At 46.0% G+C, this 17,240-nt stretch overlaps 1 protein-coding gene across 1 annotated transcript in view; it reads left to right on the top strand.

Annotated features, from left to right (window-relative positions):
* The first annotated feature begins 2,597 nt into the window (after positions 1–2,597).
* LOC146593634 (acid-sensing ion channel 2-like) overlaps positions 2,598–17,240 on the top strand; it is a 33,433-nt gene continuing 18,790 nt past the window's right edge. Inside the window, exon 1 of the mRNA XM_085308934.1 lies at positions 2,598–3,259. Within this exon, the coding sequence (XP_085165060.1) occupies positions 2,696–3,259 (564 nt within the window). The 5' untranslated portion in view covers positions 2,598–2,695. The remainder of the gene's footprint in view (positions 3,260–17,240) is intronic.

Here is a 17,240-nt window from a genome sequence, read left to right as displayed (position 1 = left end):
CTTTTGCATTTTGAGGTTGACGGCAGGTTCAACGGGGAGGGAACCAGCTTAGTGTGGCAGCTCCCACCTCCCTCAGACCCTTGCTGTCTRCAAGAGATAGCTGTGGTCTACACACAGTCCTGAAGACTTCTGCCTATGGAAGGAGGGTTCAGCCTTTTGGGCAGTAACTTGGTGCTCTGAAAGACCTACTGGGAAATTCAAATCATCATTACAGTGCAAGCTTTCTGGGTGACTGCYGCCAAGTCTTTCCGTCTCTTTCTGCCTCAGTTTACCTAGCATAAAATGGAGATAATAATGTGCTACATAGCAGCGCTGGGATGAGTGGCTCAGACTGCGAGACACTCRCTGTATGCTGGCAGATGCCACCGCTGAGCTTGCCTTCGGCTGCCAGGAGTAACTGCTCTTTCTGAGATGGCAAAAGCAGCAAGTGCCTCATCAGTGGTGTGAAAAGGGTGAAAAGCGCAGGGAGGGGGGAGACCAGAGCGACTCGGGGCCATGCCAGCTAGTCTGTGGTCCAGGAAAGCCTGTTGGAGCAGCTTGCCTTCTGACTGCACTCCACCGCCTGGGCTGGCAGAGGAGCTGCGTGACTCGAGGAGAAACGGGAGTGGAGAGCRAGCACAGTCGGCAGACCTGTTGCTGAGGCCACGTACGGCTGCTTCCCCCTGCCTTCAAGGCATGGAGATTTCAGCTCATCTCCTCTGCAAACGGTTCTCACTGGAAKGTGTGGGTGGACACGGGGAATCAAGGCACCTCTGTCCTGCTTGTGGTTTTGGGAAGAAGTGTGACTGTGCAAAGTGCAGAGGTTCTTTCAGGGCCATAATAACAGCATTTRAGGTTACAAAGTAAAAACTGGGCTCACTTTGCTGATGTTGTCCCTGATAATCTTTCGGCCTGACCCTGTGGTAACTTAAGGCAGGATTTCCTCGGTGGCTGAGAGCCGTGGTGCGGAGAGGAGCTGGGCATCCCGCTGCAGAYAGTGTTACAGCCTCTGTCTGTGCTTTGGCCCTCTGGTCCCACCTCATCCAAGCTGTGAAAATCACCTGCGGGTGCTGCGTGGCCCCGAGGACTCCCCTCAGCTGCCCTTGTGCTAAGCGTACAAAGGCAGAAGCTGCTTTTTCCTTCTAGATTGGAGCAAAAGCAGGCAATAATAATAACACACCAGCGTAGAGGCGAGTTACTCCTAGAGCCTACCTGAACCGAGACAGCTTGTTGTCCTGGGACTGTATAGCACAGATCCCCACCTCCCGCAGCTTGCAGTAAGGATGCTGCCAKGTATGGAGGTTTTGCAGTATCTGTTGGGTAGGAAACCTTCTGCAGTTGTCCCCGCCGCCCCAAGCCTCCCAGCTAAGCTCACATTTGGGAGCATCTCCCACAAACAAATCCATCAGAGCTGCCTTTCAGAGGCAAACAAAACATCTGGAGATCCTGCTAGTCCAAAGCCTTTCGAGTCGCCCGCAGGGTGAGCCTAGAGGCTACAAGAGCTGCTTGCCAGAGCCCTCCCTGTGCTTCCAGCATGGCTCGGCTTGCTTCAGACTTCTCATCCCTGGCACAAGCCGAGGTGTCTCCGCAGAGCAGCCCCACTCTCCCTGCCCTCCCCACAGCTTCTTGCCTCTGCYGTGGAGAGCTGGGAAGCCCAGGCATCAGGCAGCGAGGACCAGCCGCAGCAGATCAATGCATGACTCACGGCTATCAGCATCCAGAGTCCTGAAGTAGAGGGAAGCTCTTAGACTGGGAGAGAAAAGACAGGAGAGATGATGTAGCCCCTCTCCCCACTCTGCCTCTCCCCTCCGAGCCCTGCCCTTCCTGATCTTGCTGCCGCTGAGCTGCTGCATGGCACAGAAGCAGCTTCATGCTATTGCTTTCTACCCMGCCGGTCGCCYGCTCTGYGTGTGCGCGCGTGGAGCTGAGCAGCAATTTTTCTTCYTCTTTTATTTTTTTTATCCTTTCCCATTCCCTCCCCCTTTTCCTCTCTTCCTTCTCTCCTTCTAAATTAGCTGTCCAGCTTTCGCTGAGAGAAGCTGTTGCAAACAAYGCTGGCAACACAGGGTGGGTTTTTTTGGTGGTGTTTTTTGGAGCCCTGGCCGAAAACGGAGGAGGAYAGAGGGATAGGAAGGAGGAGATACGTCTGAATCCAGCAGCTYGCAGCATCAGAGCAAAGGAAAAATCACACAGCCAGTCTGAAAGCCCTGCCGCTCTGCAATACATCAGCTCAGGGAAGCGGCATCCTTGCACTTTATGCACTAGTTAACGGGCTGCAAGCAGCCTCTACTTGTTTTAAGCTCTCTCTCTCTCTCGCTCTCTTAATCTCATTTCTGTTCAGCGTGCGTGTGTGTGTGCGTGTGTGTGTGTGTGTAGGGGGAGGACTTTATTTCCATTGGCTAAGCTTTCGCTTCCCACCCACATCTCTTCCACATCACCTTGGTGTCTCCCTAAATAAAGCCAGCCCTTCTTATCGCGCCGAGGAAATCAAGAGCTAGAGTTTGAATGGATTTTATATAAATATTTTCCCCCATGAAGCTACTGCTGAGCTTGTAGGATAAACTCGCAGCAGCTAGTCTGAGACTCTCCTTCTCTTTTTCTCCCTTATAAGGGTTTAATTACTTTCAAGAGGGGAAGGGAGAAGAGGGAAGAGATCTGGACCCAGTTTTTGCTGGAGATCGACCCCCAAAAGCCAGGATTTAACCAACTCTCCCTCATGGATCTGAAGGACAGCACCAGTGAGGGCAGTATGGGGAGCCTGCAGCCTTCCAGCATCCAGATTTTTGCCAACACCTCCACGCTCCATGGGATCCGTCATGTTTTCGTCTATGGGCCAGTGACCATCCGTCGCCTGCTCTGGACCTTGGCCTTCGTGGGCTCACTGGGTCTCCTCCTGGTGGAGAGCTCAGACCGAGTGGCTTTCTACTTCTCCTACCAGCATGTGACCAAAGTGGATGAGGTAGTTGCAAACAGCCTGGTCTTCCCTGCTGTCACCATCTGTAACCTCAATGAGTTTCGCTTCTCCCGGCTCACCACCAATGACTTGTATCATGCTGGAGAGCTCCTGGCTTTGCTTGATGTCAACCTGCAGATCCCCAACCCTCACCTGGCTGACCCAGCTGTCTTAGCCATTCTCCAGGAAAAGGCCAACTTTAAGCAATACAAACCGAAAGTTTTCAACATGCAGGAGTTCCTGGCACGGGTTGGTCATGACCTGAAGGATATGATGCTGTACTGCAAATTCAAAGGCCAAGAGTGTAGCCATGAGGACTTCAAAACTGTGAGTATAAGCAGACATGCTGCTCCTGTTCTCTTCTCTGGGCATGCAGACAGCGGTGGTGTTGCAGGACCAAGGCAGCATTTGAGGTCACTGGCCAACCTGCACAGGCATGGTGCAATGAGTGAATTGTGTCTGCTAGACTTTGGCACAGCAGAGAAGGAGGAAGCAGCCTGTTGAGTTGAAGTTTGTTTGCTGAAGTCCTTTATGTRCTGCTCCACAGCTACAGCTGGCAGCCAGCCCTGTGGTGGGCTTGCAGGCAGGAGCAGGCTTCTGTCAAATGGGCCCATGCTCTCTAGCAGGCTGCTTGGTATCAGACCAGGGTGCCAGATGGGTCCTGCTTGAAGCAGTGAGCAAAGGAAGGGGCATGAGTGTCTCTTCCTATGGTCAGTGAATATCAGACAGCTAAAGAGAGGACTGGATAGAGGCCAGTGAGAAAGGCAGATCTTTTGGGGATGTGTTGAGCTCTGTCCATTATCCAATGGTATTTTCCTGGGTGTTTGTAGCCTTGCTGAAATTGTTGCTTATGATCTAACTGGAAGGGAAATATTTCTGCTTGTTCCTCGTGTTCGTAAATCCCAGTCTGCTGTGCAATGTGGACAACAGCTGGGTCCTTTCCTGGTGCTGTGTTAGAGTGAGAGTGAAGGAAAAGAAGAAAAAAATGGGGCTCTGATCTGATCCCAGGCTGTTCTCAGGCTAGCTGGAGGTGGAGTGAGCTGGGTAGCCAGGGGTCCTGAGGAAAGCAAGCACTGCTTGGCATGTGGATTCTGGATGACACCCTGATAGCAGCAGAGGCTGGTCTGTGTAATCTGGCTGGTAAAAAATACCAGTTTAAAATGAAAATAAAAATAAAAATAGGTTGCCTGGAAGAAGTAATGACACCTGCAGACTGCAATGCTGGGAGCAGGGTTGCAGCGGGGAGGTGTCCCCACGTGCTGCCAGGTGGGTTGTGGCGGCGCTGTGCTGGGGAAGGACCAGAGGAGAGGGAAGGGTCAGAGGGGTCTGCTCTCCCCAAGCATGTGGTTTGATTCCCACCTCAGTAGAGCTGTCCGTGTGTGCTGGGGTCTGGGCTAAGCCTATATTTTATTCTCGAGCCGTGCTGGCCAGTCTCTTCTCACTGGTTCAGCAGGTTGAGGGATTTGGTAACCCAGGAGTCAGTAATGGTGACAGCTTTCAGCTGAGCGTTTCTCCGGGACCAGCGTGGCTTGTGCTTTTCACTACTCACTGTTCTGCAAAGAGACAGGTGCCCTAGCGGCTTTTGCGATGTTCTAGTTTGTTACCTGGATTTTTGCCTGTCTCTAGGAGGAGGAAGTGTTTCGTATCTCTGCTGCTTCTGGATCTCCCAGCTTATAGGTCCAACTGACTCATGCCACAAAGTCATTGCCATTGCACGGACGCTGCTCTCTTTAAAGGTCGGAGCAGGAACATTGCATTTTGTCTCTGTTATGACCTGTGCATGCCCCAGACACCCATTCTGCCCATCTAGGCAGACCGCTCCTTTCCTTCTGCTCCTTGGGCAAATCTGAGAAGAGCTTGGGTCACTCAAGTCATAGGAAGGTATCAAGAAAGACATTAAGAGAAAAGGTTTCCAAAGAACAGATATGAATGATTAAACCCAGAGAATGGGGTAGAACAGGAGACACAGATGCAAGAGTCCAGGGGATGAAAGAGTTGGGGGAACAAGGAGGACAGATCCCAACAGGATGGATGGACCCTTCACTCACCATAACAAGGGAGTGGGGAGGGGGAGGAATTCTGCCTGCAGTTTTCTCAGTCTTGTACAATGCAATAGATACCAACCAAAAGCAAAAGCCTCAAACTCAGCAAGCAAGCAGCATGTTCAAAACATCTGCCTGACTTAAAAACCAGGTCCTGTTTTCAGCTGAGATGGGAGCTCTTAGTAGCCTCCCTGGGACRTGGCAGGGCATAATCTCCCTAGCCAAGTAGTTGATGATAGCGGCATTCTGACATAGTGATTTTTCCATGGGGGACACTAGTTTCCAGAGAGACAAATCTTTCTCAGGCTGCCTTATAAATCCTTGCTCTGCTAAATCAGGTTAGGACTAGCTAGAAGAGGATGGGGTGCTATGCACTGAAAATGCTCGACCCTGTCAAAGTGCTCCAATGTTTCAGAAACAAGGCTCAGTCTGCTGGACTGGTTTCGGAAGGGACTCTTTGATTCTTTTTCAGCACTGAAAAAGTGAAATGCTTTTATCCGAAACGTTGTGAAATACTTCAATCCATTCTGCCAAGCAATTCCTAGATGATCCAGAGCACAACAGCTTCATAGTCTTGCCTTCTGTGCCTAATACAGTCATTCAGCACATACGGGTGTTTCAGTTCTATAGATCTTCTTTCAGTCTTATAGACTCCAGACATTCCCTCTGGTTAGTGAAATCCAGTACTCAAAAGCAACTCAACAATCCTGTTCTCCATCCAGACTTTACGTCTAAGAAACAACAGGTAGCAAAAAATATCTGTTTGAAAGTCGAGTAGGTCTTTCGCAGGGAGCATGATGTAAATGCCTTTGAATTGCCTCCGTGCTGAATCAGAACCTCGAGTTCTAGACGAATTTTGCATTTAATCACCAACGACCTGTTGCAACCTTGCAAAAGGCTGTGTGACATCCCATCACTCTATTCCACTGCATTACTAGTTGGCAAAGGGGAGAAGTACCATCACTGAAGTCTGATTTCTTTACCATCCTGTTAGGGAACATGAGGTAAATCTCAGAGCAGTTTTGTAACGTGTCATCATGCTGAAGGACTCCATCTCTATTTTTATGCTCCCTAGATTCGTGCATCTGGGAGCAGAAAGAGCAGGAGCGTTGCAGTAGGAAACTGCATCAAAACACTTAACTCTGCAATGAAGTCAGAGTAAGAAAGAACAACAAATTGGCAGAATACACTTGAGCAAACCCATTCCCTTAGAGTATTTGGAGTAAGGAAGCCTGACAGCAGCAGCAGCCAAGGAAATCCCCTCCTTTTTTGTGTGTGCATTGTTCTTCCCAGGAGGTCTCAGTTGAAAAATGACCTCAGAGATATCATTTTTCTAGAGGAGCTGTGCTTATGCTGCTCGAGCAGCCTTGTGACATTAAGGGCTTCCAATTCTACTGCTGATGTCGAGCTTGTCAACCCCAGACACACAGCTGCGATTTCCCAGCTATCTCTGTGGGCGTGCTGGAGCAAAGCCTCTTTCCTGGGCCTGTTGACTTGGCTCATGGTCCTTTGCTGTCCAGTGTGGGATGAACAGTTTGCAGTGTCAAAGGGAGTCTTGCAGGGRACTTTTGTGTGTAGCACAGCAAATGTGCGCGGGGGACACAAGTCTATTAAAACTCTTTGGCCCCGTGGTGCAAAAGGAAGAATGGCTAAGGGGATAATCTGAGTGACGGAGATCATGAGCAGCAGGGGGAATGGGATATCTCAGWGCCACCTTGCTAAGGACACTAGCCCAGCAGCCAAGCCTTGTCAGGTATTTCAAGAGGATGGCAGCAGGGTGCATTTTGGTGTGTAAGTACTTTTTTAATCATGTCATTTGCTAAATGGAATGTATAGTGTGTGCTTCCTCGCACATCCACTTCATTTCAGCAGTAACCCAATAACTTAGCTTGTGTCTGCTCTGCCTTCGTTACTGGATGTCTATTTGTTTTCAGTGGCCATGACAATCTAAGGATGTAACTTGTTTATTTGCAATACATATTCTTACCAGTAGACAATGTCCACACAATGGAGAGAACCTCATGTAAATACTTCCATTTTGAGACACAAGTATCTGTCATCTGTCTTTCCCCATGCATTTCGTTTTCTCTTGTTCCCTCGAGTGTGTCCATGAGTCCAGTATTTAGTAAATAGCTTTTGTTTTTTAGTCTGATTGGTCCATTCTTATCCTCTTTTATACAACTTCCACATTCCTCAAGGAAAAAAATGGTGGTTCTTTCATTTGGACAAACATCACCTCTTTTATATTTGTTCTATCAATTGTGGCTGTTTTGCAAACAGAAGTGCCTCAGAATCTGTTACGGATGGCATAATGAGATCTGGGATTTTGCATTATCTTTGCACAAATAGATGGGTTTTGCCTCTAGAGCAAGGAGCAAATCTTTAAGCAGCTTTCTCAGTCTTGAGTTTGTACACATCAGTGAGTTTTGTCGCACAGGCAAAGGAGGGAGTGCAAGGTTAGCCGTTCCTGTTGTAGGGTGCCTCAACTGGTGGTCTAAAAGGATGTGAATTGCACCTGGGTCACAGATGTCTGGTTAAAGTGTTAACCATGTTCTTGAGAAATGTAGGCCTTTATTCTATCCAGGGTTTGCCTTGACTAAGTTTCTCTGTCTCTCAAACATCTGGCTGTAGAATRATTGGGTTTATATTTCCTTTTTTTATTACATAATAGTAAGATAATGCTTTAAAAATAACCAAAAATWTTCATGAGAGGATGCCAGTTGTGATGAACATCTGTTCATTAAAAAAGCTTCTTGGGTCCAGTATGGTTTGGGGGATTAAAATCAAAAGAAGAGAAAGCCATAGAACATCAATGAGGTCTTTTTATAGTAAACAAAAGTTCAAGTTCTTTAATATTAAAAGCATTTACACTGGATGAAACAACTCCCACAGGAAGACAATTCAGAAGTGTGGCTGTAGGTCATTTAGCTGGGATGTGGATGAGCCATGTTTGAGGTATTGGTCTAACTCAAGACCTGAACTGCACAGCAATAAACTCTTCCTTGTTTTTCTTTAAAAAGGTATGTGTTTTTTTTCCCATGTTGAGTTGTTTCCTGACTGGGCACACCTCCCTCCCTCACTAGCGGTTTGAGAYGGGAAATAATCTAAAGATTTGAGATGCTTCAGAAATGAGCACAGCTGAAGTATCGGATACGGCTGGAGATCGGAGGGTTGTGAGTGCAAAAGGAGATGAGATGCAGTGAGGGCCCTGGAGGAGGAAAGTCAAAGCAATTCTCTGTTCAAGAGCCAGCTGTGGGCTCAGCTTTCCCTTGCTTATGGCCTCGGCTTATACTGCGTACCCAGCCACTTAGTTTGAGCGAGAGAGAATTGCTCTTGTCTTTTACGTGATTCCCCTTCACCACAATTATTCATCAGGAAAGGAAGCTCCTCTGCTCCTARTTCATACCACACCTGCCAAAGAATTCACACTCAAAATGGCATCCGGAGCTTAAGCAAAATGCAAACGCCAGCGTCGAGAAGGGGTAGAGACTTTTGCTCTCACATGAGGAAGAAAATCCGGGCAAGAAGAACGTCATTAGAGTTGCAAGGACGGAGGATCTGTTTGTGAGGGCTGCAGCGTTTTTATAGATTTTTTTTTTTTTTTTTTGAACTTACAAAGCATAGGGGGATTCCCTGTGCTTTGGAAATATCACTAAGTCTGGCTTCCTGCACCTCAGCTGTCCTACATGAAAAATGGGGAGAAACTGCCCTTGACTTTTTCCCAGAGACAGTGAGAAGAAAGGTGTTGGAAAGCTGTAAAGAGGCAGGGTTTCGAAAACTGTAGAAGGATGATAAATATCTTTCAGCCACTTCATCCTATCGTCTCCTCAGCCTGTGGTTCTCAGTGACTAACAGAGTTCATCTCACAGGGTCTCCCTGACAACTGGTCTTGGACTGAGGCCTCCCAGGGAACAGTTAGCTGTCTGCAGTGGAGAAGGGTAAAACCACAGAAAGGATTCAAATGTACTTGTGCTCTTTCTGTGTGAAGTGAATGTAAATCTAGTCATGCCAGAAACTCTAAGTGAAGGCCAGGAAAGACCAGGAACATACAGAAAAAAAAACCCAACATGGTTTCCCTATGGAGAGGCAAGTAGGGGCTACATAGTTTGTCCTGGCCTTCTTTCAAACTTCTTATGCAAGTCCCTCTTGGAGGCTTCATGACAAATAATAAATAACTTCCAGATACTCCTGTTCACAGAATCTTTGTGCTTATCTGATGATAAGCACAATTGACCAGGTGCCACAACTGAAAAACATGATGTGACTGCTGCTGTGAAAAACGTTGTCTGAGTTTATTTCAAATGTTCCTTGCAATGACCTGACCATCATGGTTCAGTTTCCATGATCTCTCTGGAATGCAGTAGTCATAAACCAAAAGCAGTGGTCATAAGCTAACACAGAAGTTCTCACTTGATTAAAAGAAAAAAGCAGATCTGTCTTCGGTGTTGGCCTAGATGGACCTTCTGAGGTCCCTTCCATTACGATTTATTCTATGATCCTATAATAAAAACAGGATATATTCCTGCTTGCTTTTGTACCCATTTGCTGCTTGTTGGGTGTCATTTTTTCATGCTCAACTCACCCTCAGGCTTCCTTGAGAGCATCAGGAAAGAAAGGCAATTTGGAAGGTAGTTACCTTCCCCTCCATGAGCTTCCACAGCCTCATGTATAAGTTAGAGTTCAGATTTCTGAAACAGATTATCCTGAAAAGCAGTGCTGTTGATCACTGTCTGTGCATCAAGCATCTGAGGGGTTCATAGCTCTCATTCCTTAATGAATCTGTCACTGTTTCTTTGGGTGAGCCCCTGTCTTTTTCCATCTCCTGGAATCACCCCTGTTTGCTTTGAAGGGAGACATCTGAGATTCCCAGAAAAACCCTCAGATGCAGCATTCAGCTCCTCTTGACTGAGAAAATATGCCTTGCAGCTTCTGAGGAGAGCAGCATGCTGCACAGCTGCAGGGACAGTGAGGTCATCTGAGGCATCTAAGGCTCCTCCGCAGAGCCCAGTGTCTGTGAGCTCTGCATGGTGAGGCTCTCTTACACCTTTGCAAAAGTGTTTTTAAAAATAGTTTGTACCACTAAAAATAGTTTGACGTGTCAGCCAGACTCTGCTTGGCTGGCTCAGCAGAATTACACATTATTTGTCTGTCATGGGGGAGGCATGGTCAGGGTGCTGGGCTGAGATACAGAAGACCACAGTTCGAATCCTTAATTTGCCAGGTTCCTCTGGCACCTTTGAGCAATTCGACCCAAAAGCTTAGAGGCAGCAGGTACTAACAGGAGTGGGAATCATGCTGTGGAAGGCCTGTGGGACTATTTCTAAGTTCCTTCTCTCTAAGAGACACTATAGCTACCCCATCTTAAAGGCTGGTGGTGTAAGGATGCATGTGCTGAAAGGGAATAAATTGCTAGATACCGTGATAAGGTGAGCTCTAACAGCGTGTCAGGAGGATTTGTTGTTGTCATGGTTGTACCAAGTTTATATAGCAAGAAGCAAGTATTTGCCCAGTTTCAAACATCTTTCTTTTAGGATGGATAAATTKAGAGTGGTTTGCAGCAGATACAAAGCACACAGCCTAACTCTCGTGACCTGAGAGGACAACATCTTCTGTCCTCCTTGTCTGCTGCCCCTGTGCCTCCCAGGCATGCGGTGATAGAGAGGCATGAGTAAAAACCCGTGTGCCCAGCAGAGCCAGGTGCCAGCAGCAGTGCTGACAGATTCAAGCCAGATCCCTTCCCTCTTGTTGGCACTGCTGGATGAGCCATTCTGATCACAAATCCAGCATGCCAGATGTCACACCTCCATGTGAAGGGCATCCCTGTCACATGGCTATCTGTGGGAAAAGTCCTTTGGAACAACACATCCATGAGAAGCTGCTTCTTGCCTACAAGATTAGCACAGCTCTCAGAGAGCTGGGCGCGGAGGAGAACGTAGGTACTCCCCTTGCTTCCAGATGGTGGAAAACCTGAACTGTGGCTATATCTGCAGATTAAAAAAGTCAGTAGCRATTTTGCCACCTGCATCTGCTAAGAGGTTTACCAAAAAGTGATCTGAAACCTAGAACAAATAAAAAGAAGCCCTTAAAAGCTTAAATGTGTATCCTTAATTTAGGGATGAGCATAACCTGAATGGTCTTTTAAAAGCTCTTTGGGATTTCCAAACTTGCAAATTGCTGTAGAGAAACTTCTTAGGGACCACAAACCCAACAAGCTAAGATGGAAAATGCAGCTAGATGAGGTGGACATGTCTGTCTCCATCTGTCATGGATTAGTCTATGAGATCAGTACCAGAAAGAAAAAGGGCCCCTTGGAGATAAAAAATGACTGTGAGTCATTTAAACAGATTGACACCAGTATGCTCAGGGCTCATCAAGAAACAATTTCCACCCAACCATGAATATTTAGAACTGAAGCATACTCCATTATTTGAAGAAAAGCTGAATTGTTTTGATCATTTGTTGTTGTTGTTGTTGTTGAATAAAGGATTTAGCCTGTGTGTTAAGTCAGGGAGCTGTGAAGTGAAGAAGAGAATGGTAATGGAAAATGTACATACATTTGCTCACAGTGAAATAGATGAAAGGAGATTTAATCTGTATTCAGTTAGATTTCCAGAGGGGAGCTAGTCACAAAGGGAACCTGAGCTATCCAGGTGTTTTTAAGTACAACAGAAGTTGCTCAGTTGCTTGCTCCTGTCAGATGAACAAGTTCTTTGCTGACATTTCTTTCTTTCTCTGCTGCACTGCTTCCCAGAGATGGGAATTTGGAAAGAAAATTGGAAGTGATAAAGACCAAGACAAATCCAAGCTACTCGCCTGGTGCTTCCTTGATCTGAGCCCAAATCAGTTTGAGCTGCTCATGAGAAGGTGATTCCAGGCTTTGCCCAAGCAGGRTGAGCTTCATGACAAGCTTAAGGGCTTTTTTGTCATTAGGTCATGAGTTTGCTCAGATCTCACTACCAGTGTGAGTTTCTTGGGAAATGGAGTTTGTCCTGAGAGAATCTAAAAGTTCTAAGTTTGTTTTCATTCCATATCTCCGAAAAAYGTGTTGAAGGCCAAAAATTTCAGTGGGATGGCATTTTCAATGATGATAAGACTTTGATTTATGAATTAACGTAATATAAAAATGGGCATGAAATTAGAAAAGTGATTGCCTTTTCAAAGGTTTTGACATTAYTGAAGGAAGAAAGTCAAAACAATCCATTTAGACAATTTCTTGTTTCACATTTCACCCAGCTCCTCTTTCCATGCTCTCTGAAATCCTGTGCTCACACAGTGGAGGACAATCATGCAGGGACTTCACCACGATTCCTGATCCTCAGCCAGATGGCAGAATCCCATGACAGTAATTTAAATGGTTTGCTCACCCGAATGTTTGAGGGAAGGAGATGAGAATAAAGCCAGGCAAATGCTCTCTTATGACCTAACTATATGTAYTTTTGGCAAGATAATATTTCCAGGATCCAGACCTCTGCCACCATGAAAGGTGACTGACTTCCCCCAGTTCAAGGAGAAAATGATAAGCTGAAGCTCTGGCACAGCAAAGAAAAGTGTGCACTTGCCTGCCATCGAGGGATCCCACTTGACAAACATAATCACAGTGTGCCATAGGCAGGACAAAAAAAGGCTAAAYCCATTGAATCGATTGCTGAGAAAAGCTAATAACCAGTGGAAGGAATTAACGTAAGCTTAACCCTTAAGCAGCTAAAATTTTGAGACCATGCTCCACTGCTCCCTGGCATTAAAACGAATGGCCTATATAGACACATCCATTAGAGAGGCTGTGTTCTTTCCACTGCCACCTGCTACATTTTAAAGAGCAGCATGTGTGTGATCCATCTTTGCTTACGATGCACAAAACAGCAGCGTTAGTCACACTGTTAACTCATCCACAGTTTTCCAGCTATGAGAGAGACTGAACAAGTATATCAGAGAAACTTCGATTTGACCTCAAACTGGTGATAGTGTCATTTTTTTTTCTCTGGACACACTGCTTGGGGTATGTTCCCCTGAATAGAACATGATCTCCTCTTTCACGAAGATGTGATGCCTGATTATAGGAATCATATAATCCCAAYGCATTAAAATTCTGTTTTCAAACATCTCAGGTGTGGGAAGTCTTCCTTTTTTCAGCGGTAAGAAACAAAATCTGTCCACTAAAGGAGGCTTTGTGAAAACTGTCATTGTCTCTCAAACCATTTTCCCATCTAAAACAATCTTTATGCAAAAAGTTGGGTCGCTTTTCATAAGCAGTATGACCAACTAGGGTGTGGATGTCACAGGAAGAGAAAGAGTTGGTGCGTCAGATGTGAGCCCTATACCTGTTTGTTGACTGCTGCATTCTTCATACTCCACCCCTTAACACAGTCCCCGTCCCTTTACAACACTTTAAGTGGCCATTTCCTAATGTTAAATTATGATGGAGCATCTCCTGGAATACATGTAACATCCACATGAATAACAAATGAATTTGTTCCTGTCAAGGCAGTGACAACAGATTGCAATTGAATTAGCACAAGYGCTGTTTGCTGCTCTGCACTACCTGGAATGACTCCTTTGCARGGTGCCTGTAATTACAGGAACAAAAACAACGTGACAGTGGGGGGATGCTTTCCACGTGAAGATGGAACAGTGCAGACAGCCATTAAGGAAGAGCCGTGGGAGAAAGTGAGTCCCAGGCTGACAAGCCAATCCTATTTCTATTGGATCACTACGGAGTCTGCCTAACTAAAGACTTTAAGAAGAGGAAGGTCAGGCTATTAGTCCTGGTGATTGCATCCTTCCCTGGGGGAAAAAAAGCACAAACTCTTCTCAATATCACTTGGCAATACAAAAAGATCCTTAGAGGAAATCAGGTGCATGATGTCGTCCTTGTGCATGTGCATCTCGAGAAGAGAATAGATTGAGGAGCGAAAGGGTTTTTCTATGGAGTTTGCGCATGACACTAGAAAACTGCACAATGGTCTTCTTGGTACCGATGCAAATAAGATTGGAAGTTTCTAAAAAATCACTTCTCTGCTGGCTGTGCTAGTGTTCAAAAACTTATGTTTCATTGCTGGGTCCGTTGACATGTTATGTCAGGCTGAGCTGTGGTTGTCAGCTCCCTGTTCTCGATTTGTATGGAGTGTCTGGAGGTGCTGTGTGCATGGCAGGGTTTGAAGTGGCAGGTGAAATGAGGAAAAAAAAGGAAAAGGGGAGAGCAATAGGGGAAAAGGGAAGGTGAGACAGAAATGGGAGAAAACTCTGTTCGCGCCTTGAGGTTGGCTTAAAGAAAAACAAATTCACATCAGAAACAACAATGGGTTWTGGAAACAAAGACTGATGAGCCTGGAATTGATCTGAACATTTCCACTGAAAACTTTCCATCAGAAAATGTGGTCTAGAAGCAAAAAAATTGCTTTCCTAAAGTTACATTGACTGAGATGAGATTTCCCATGAGAAAAATGAAAGCCTTTTGTCTCAAAGCATTTCTATTTTCYGTTAAATTAATTTTTTAAAAAAATCTCAGAGCAAAACCAAATGATAAAACTCTAGGATGTCTCATTAAATGCATGTTCTGATTTTCAACTAGTTCTAAATTAAGCAATGGAAAGAGTCACTCGGAGCTGTGGGACTTTCCACCACTTGGAACCTCTACATGAGGGCTTGTAATTTTTGACTAGTAGGTCAGATACATCACAGGCTCTATTTTACATGGTTTTGGAGGGCAGAAGATGGCATCATACTATTAGTAAAGGTGAGCTCTGAGTTACGTGCTTATATGTGGCTCATCTCAGATGTCCAAAACGCCTATGTGGCTTTCTTTGGTGAAGGAAGTGTGCTCTGCTTTCAAACGAGCACTTGACTTTTACAGGACATGCTTCAGTACAAGGTGCCCTCTGAAAGACCATCCTCCGAGCTTTCTGGAGATAGTTTATCTTTAGTCTTATTTCCTGATAATAGAAGGTTTCAGCAATTGCCTTTCATCTCTCTTTCCTTCAAGGACTTCGAAAAGCATTGGCTAATTTTGATTCAATTTGAAAGAGCTATAAAAGTCTCCAAGACTGAGGTTTCTACAAGTTTCATTAAAACTGGCGTCCGAGAGAGATCTAAACTCATGTCCACTGAGGAAAAAGAAGCGACAACAGTGATATCACCCATTTTGTTTTACGGTGACTAGCTGTCCACCAAACATGCCCCACTTTCTCCCAAAGCAGCCTGGCAATARCAAATCAGATTACACTCCCCTGAGAGCGTGGACAGCACAATGATGAGCAAGTCAGTATGCATGGGAATGTACTACCTGTGGGAAATGGAGAAACAACCCAGAGATAAATGTGTGTGCACGTGGAAGTAGACACATGGATGTGGATGTTAGCTCATTCTGTCTTATTCTGCTTTTGGGTGGTAGGGAGTCCTTAGGGAAGCTGGGGCAGAGGGAGAAAATAAACCCCCCACATCCTCAGGAAAATAAGTTTAATTAATTCTGCTGTTTCAGGAATAACTGATTTTATAGTGGCTTTGCTTCTCATAAATTATGTAAATCATTCATTTCCTCCCATGCTTTTACAACAATAATCACAGAAGCCAAAGTCTTCAGAGATGAAAGCCACAGCTTCTCATCCCAGCATCACACAAGYGAGATTTAGTGGGTTCAAGATGTGTTTTTGCACAAAGCTCTGGATGTGTTACAAAGGCAAAGGATSCTAGCGGCTGCGTCCTCACTGAGCAGGCTCTGCTCCGCTGACTGTGTAGGTAACCAGTCACACGCATATATCTACCTATATGCGCATGAATCAACCTGTTGGCTTTTCACTGTAGTTTCTACTGGGGATACAGGTATTGCAGCCTGCCTTGTTAACCACCGTCCTGTCCAAGCTTGTGTTGATTTATTATTGTAGTGTACCTTTGGAATAGTACTGTATATACATTGTGGACTGTATAGAGGACTTCYTGGGGACCAGAGCATCATTGTACTGCGTGGCTTATGCAGTGCTTGTGCACACTCCCATCCCTTAGAAAGAAGGTGGGAATGCAGAACAGGGGCCAGGAGAATGGTGACATCCTTTTATTTCAAGTTGAGGCCCAAACAGATGGTATGAATTTGATTCTGCCTTTCTCTGCTTAGGGAAAGGGAAGGAAAAATATGAGTTTAAGCCATTTTAACACCTTTTGCTGGGCTCTGTAAGCCTGGTTAGTGCCTGGTCATACTGGGGCGACTTCTTTTACAGTTTGTTTCCCATGTCTCTCTGAAAAGGGGGGGAAAAAGCAGACTGCTGCTTAATGGAGCCCTTCATCCTTGCTCCTGGTSAGTTCTCTGCTCCACCTTTCATGTTGGAGGCTGCAACCTGCAGTCCCTCCCCAGCTGGGGACAATCTCTACTCAGAGGACTTCCTCAAGGTGCCCTTTCATTACGCCTACAGGACATAAGAAGTAAAAGGAGAACAGAAGTGTGGGCTCAGGGACTTGTCCCTTGTGGGTGCATCTCTGAGGTCAAACTGGTTCCCTCTTCAGAGGCCTGGTTCCYAGTTTGTTACTCTAACATCCATGGTGGTTAGCTCTTGGGCTGCCATCTGAAGTGGGCCGGCAATTAATTTTCTTGGCTAGAAAGCAGGGGCACAGAGCAGCAGRTATCTCGCACCAAGGCATGCACAGTGTGACTGGGAGCTACCCTGTACGGCTCCGGCTAGGGACCAGATCACTCTCCATGGCGCTGGTCACCCAAGACAACGTAAGCACGGCCACGCAAAGCCAGTGGAGGACTGAGAGAGTCAAAAGCACATGCAGGSATGTCTCATCAGGGTCCACTCCCAGCTTAGCCCTCTCCCTTTCARCTCCAGCTCACAGTTGACCACTTTCCCCCACCAACAAACCAACTCAGACTGCCTAATTCCCATGAGTCAGAGCTTGTGGTGCACTGCAGGACTTGAGATGTATGAGTTAGCCACAAATTTGCATCATGCTCCTCAGGGCACAGGTAGGAAGCGTCACAACAACCGCCTGCCCATCTGTRAGCCTCCGCGTTGTCGCACTGGTACACCATTTGCACGCCTCTGTTCGGATTGACGATAAAAATTGTCAGCTCCTYGGGGCATGGACTATCTCTCTGGCTTATGTTTATGATTAAACATTTATTTTTAAATCTGATTAAAAATTAAATATGAGAGGGAATTCATTTCTATCTCCTTCTGAGAATGATGTGGGTTGTGATTTTGTGTAGAGATGTAAGAATATCCACTGTTCCTGTTTGGAAGGAATTAAAACCAGACRGATTTTTCTACAGATATCTT

This window comes from Rhea americana, unplaced genomic scaffold (genome assembly GCF_003343005.1).
Source record: "Rhea americana isolate MKP2758 unplaced genomic scaffold, rheAme1 scaffold_287, whole genome shotgun sequence".
Classification (NCBI taxonomy): Eukaryota; Metazoa; Chordata; class Aves; order Rheiformes; family Rheidae; genus Rhea; species Rhea americana.
The sequence above is the reverse complement of the archived record's forward strand: the minus strand, read 5'-3'. Positions and strand labels throughout refer to the sequence as shown.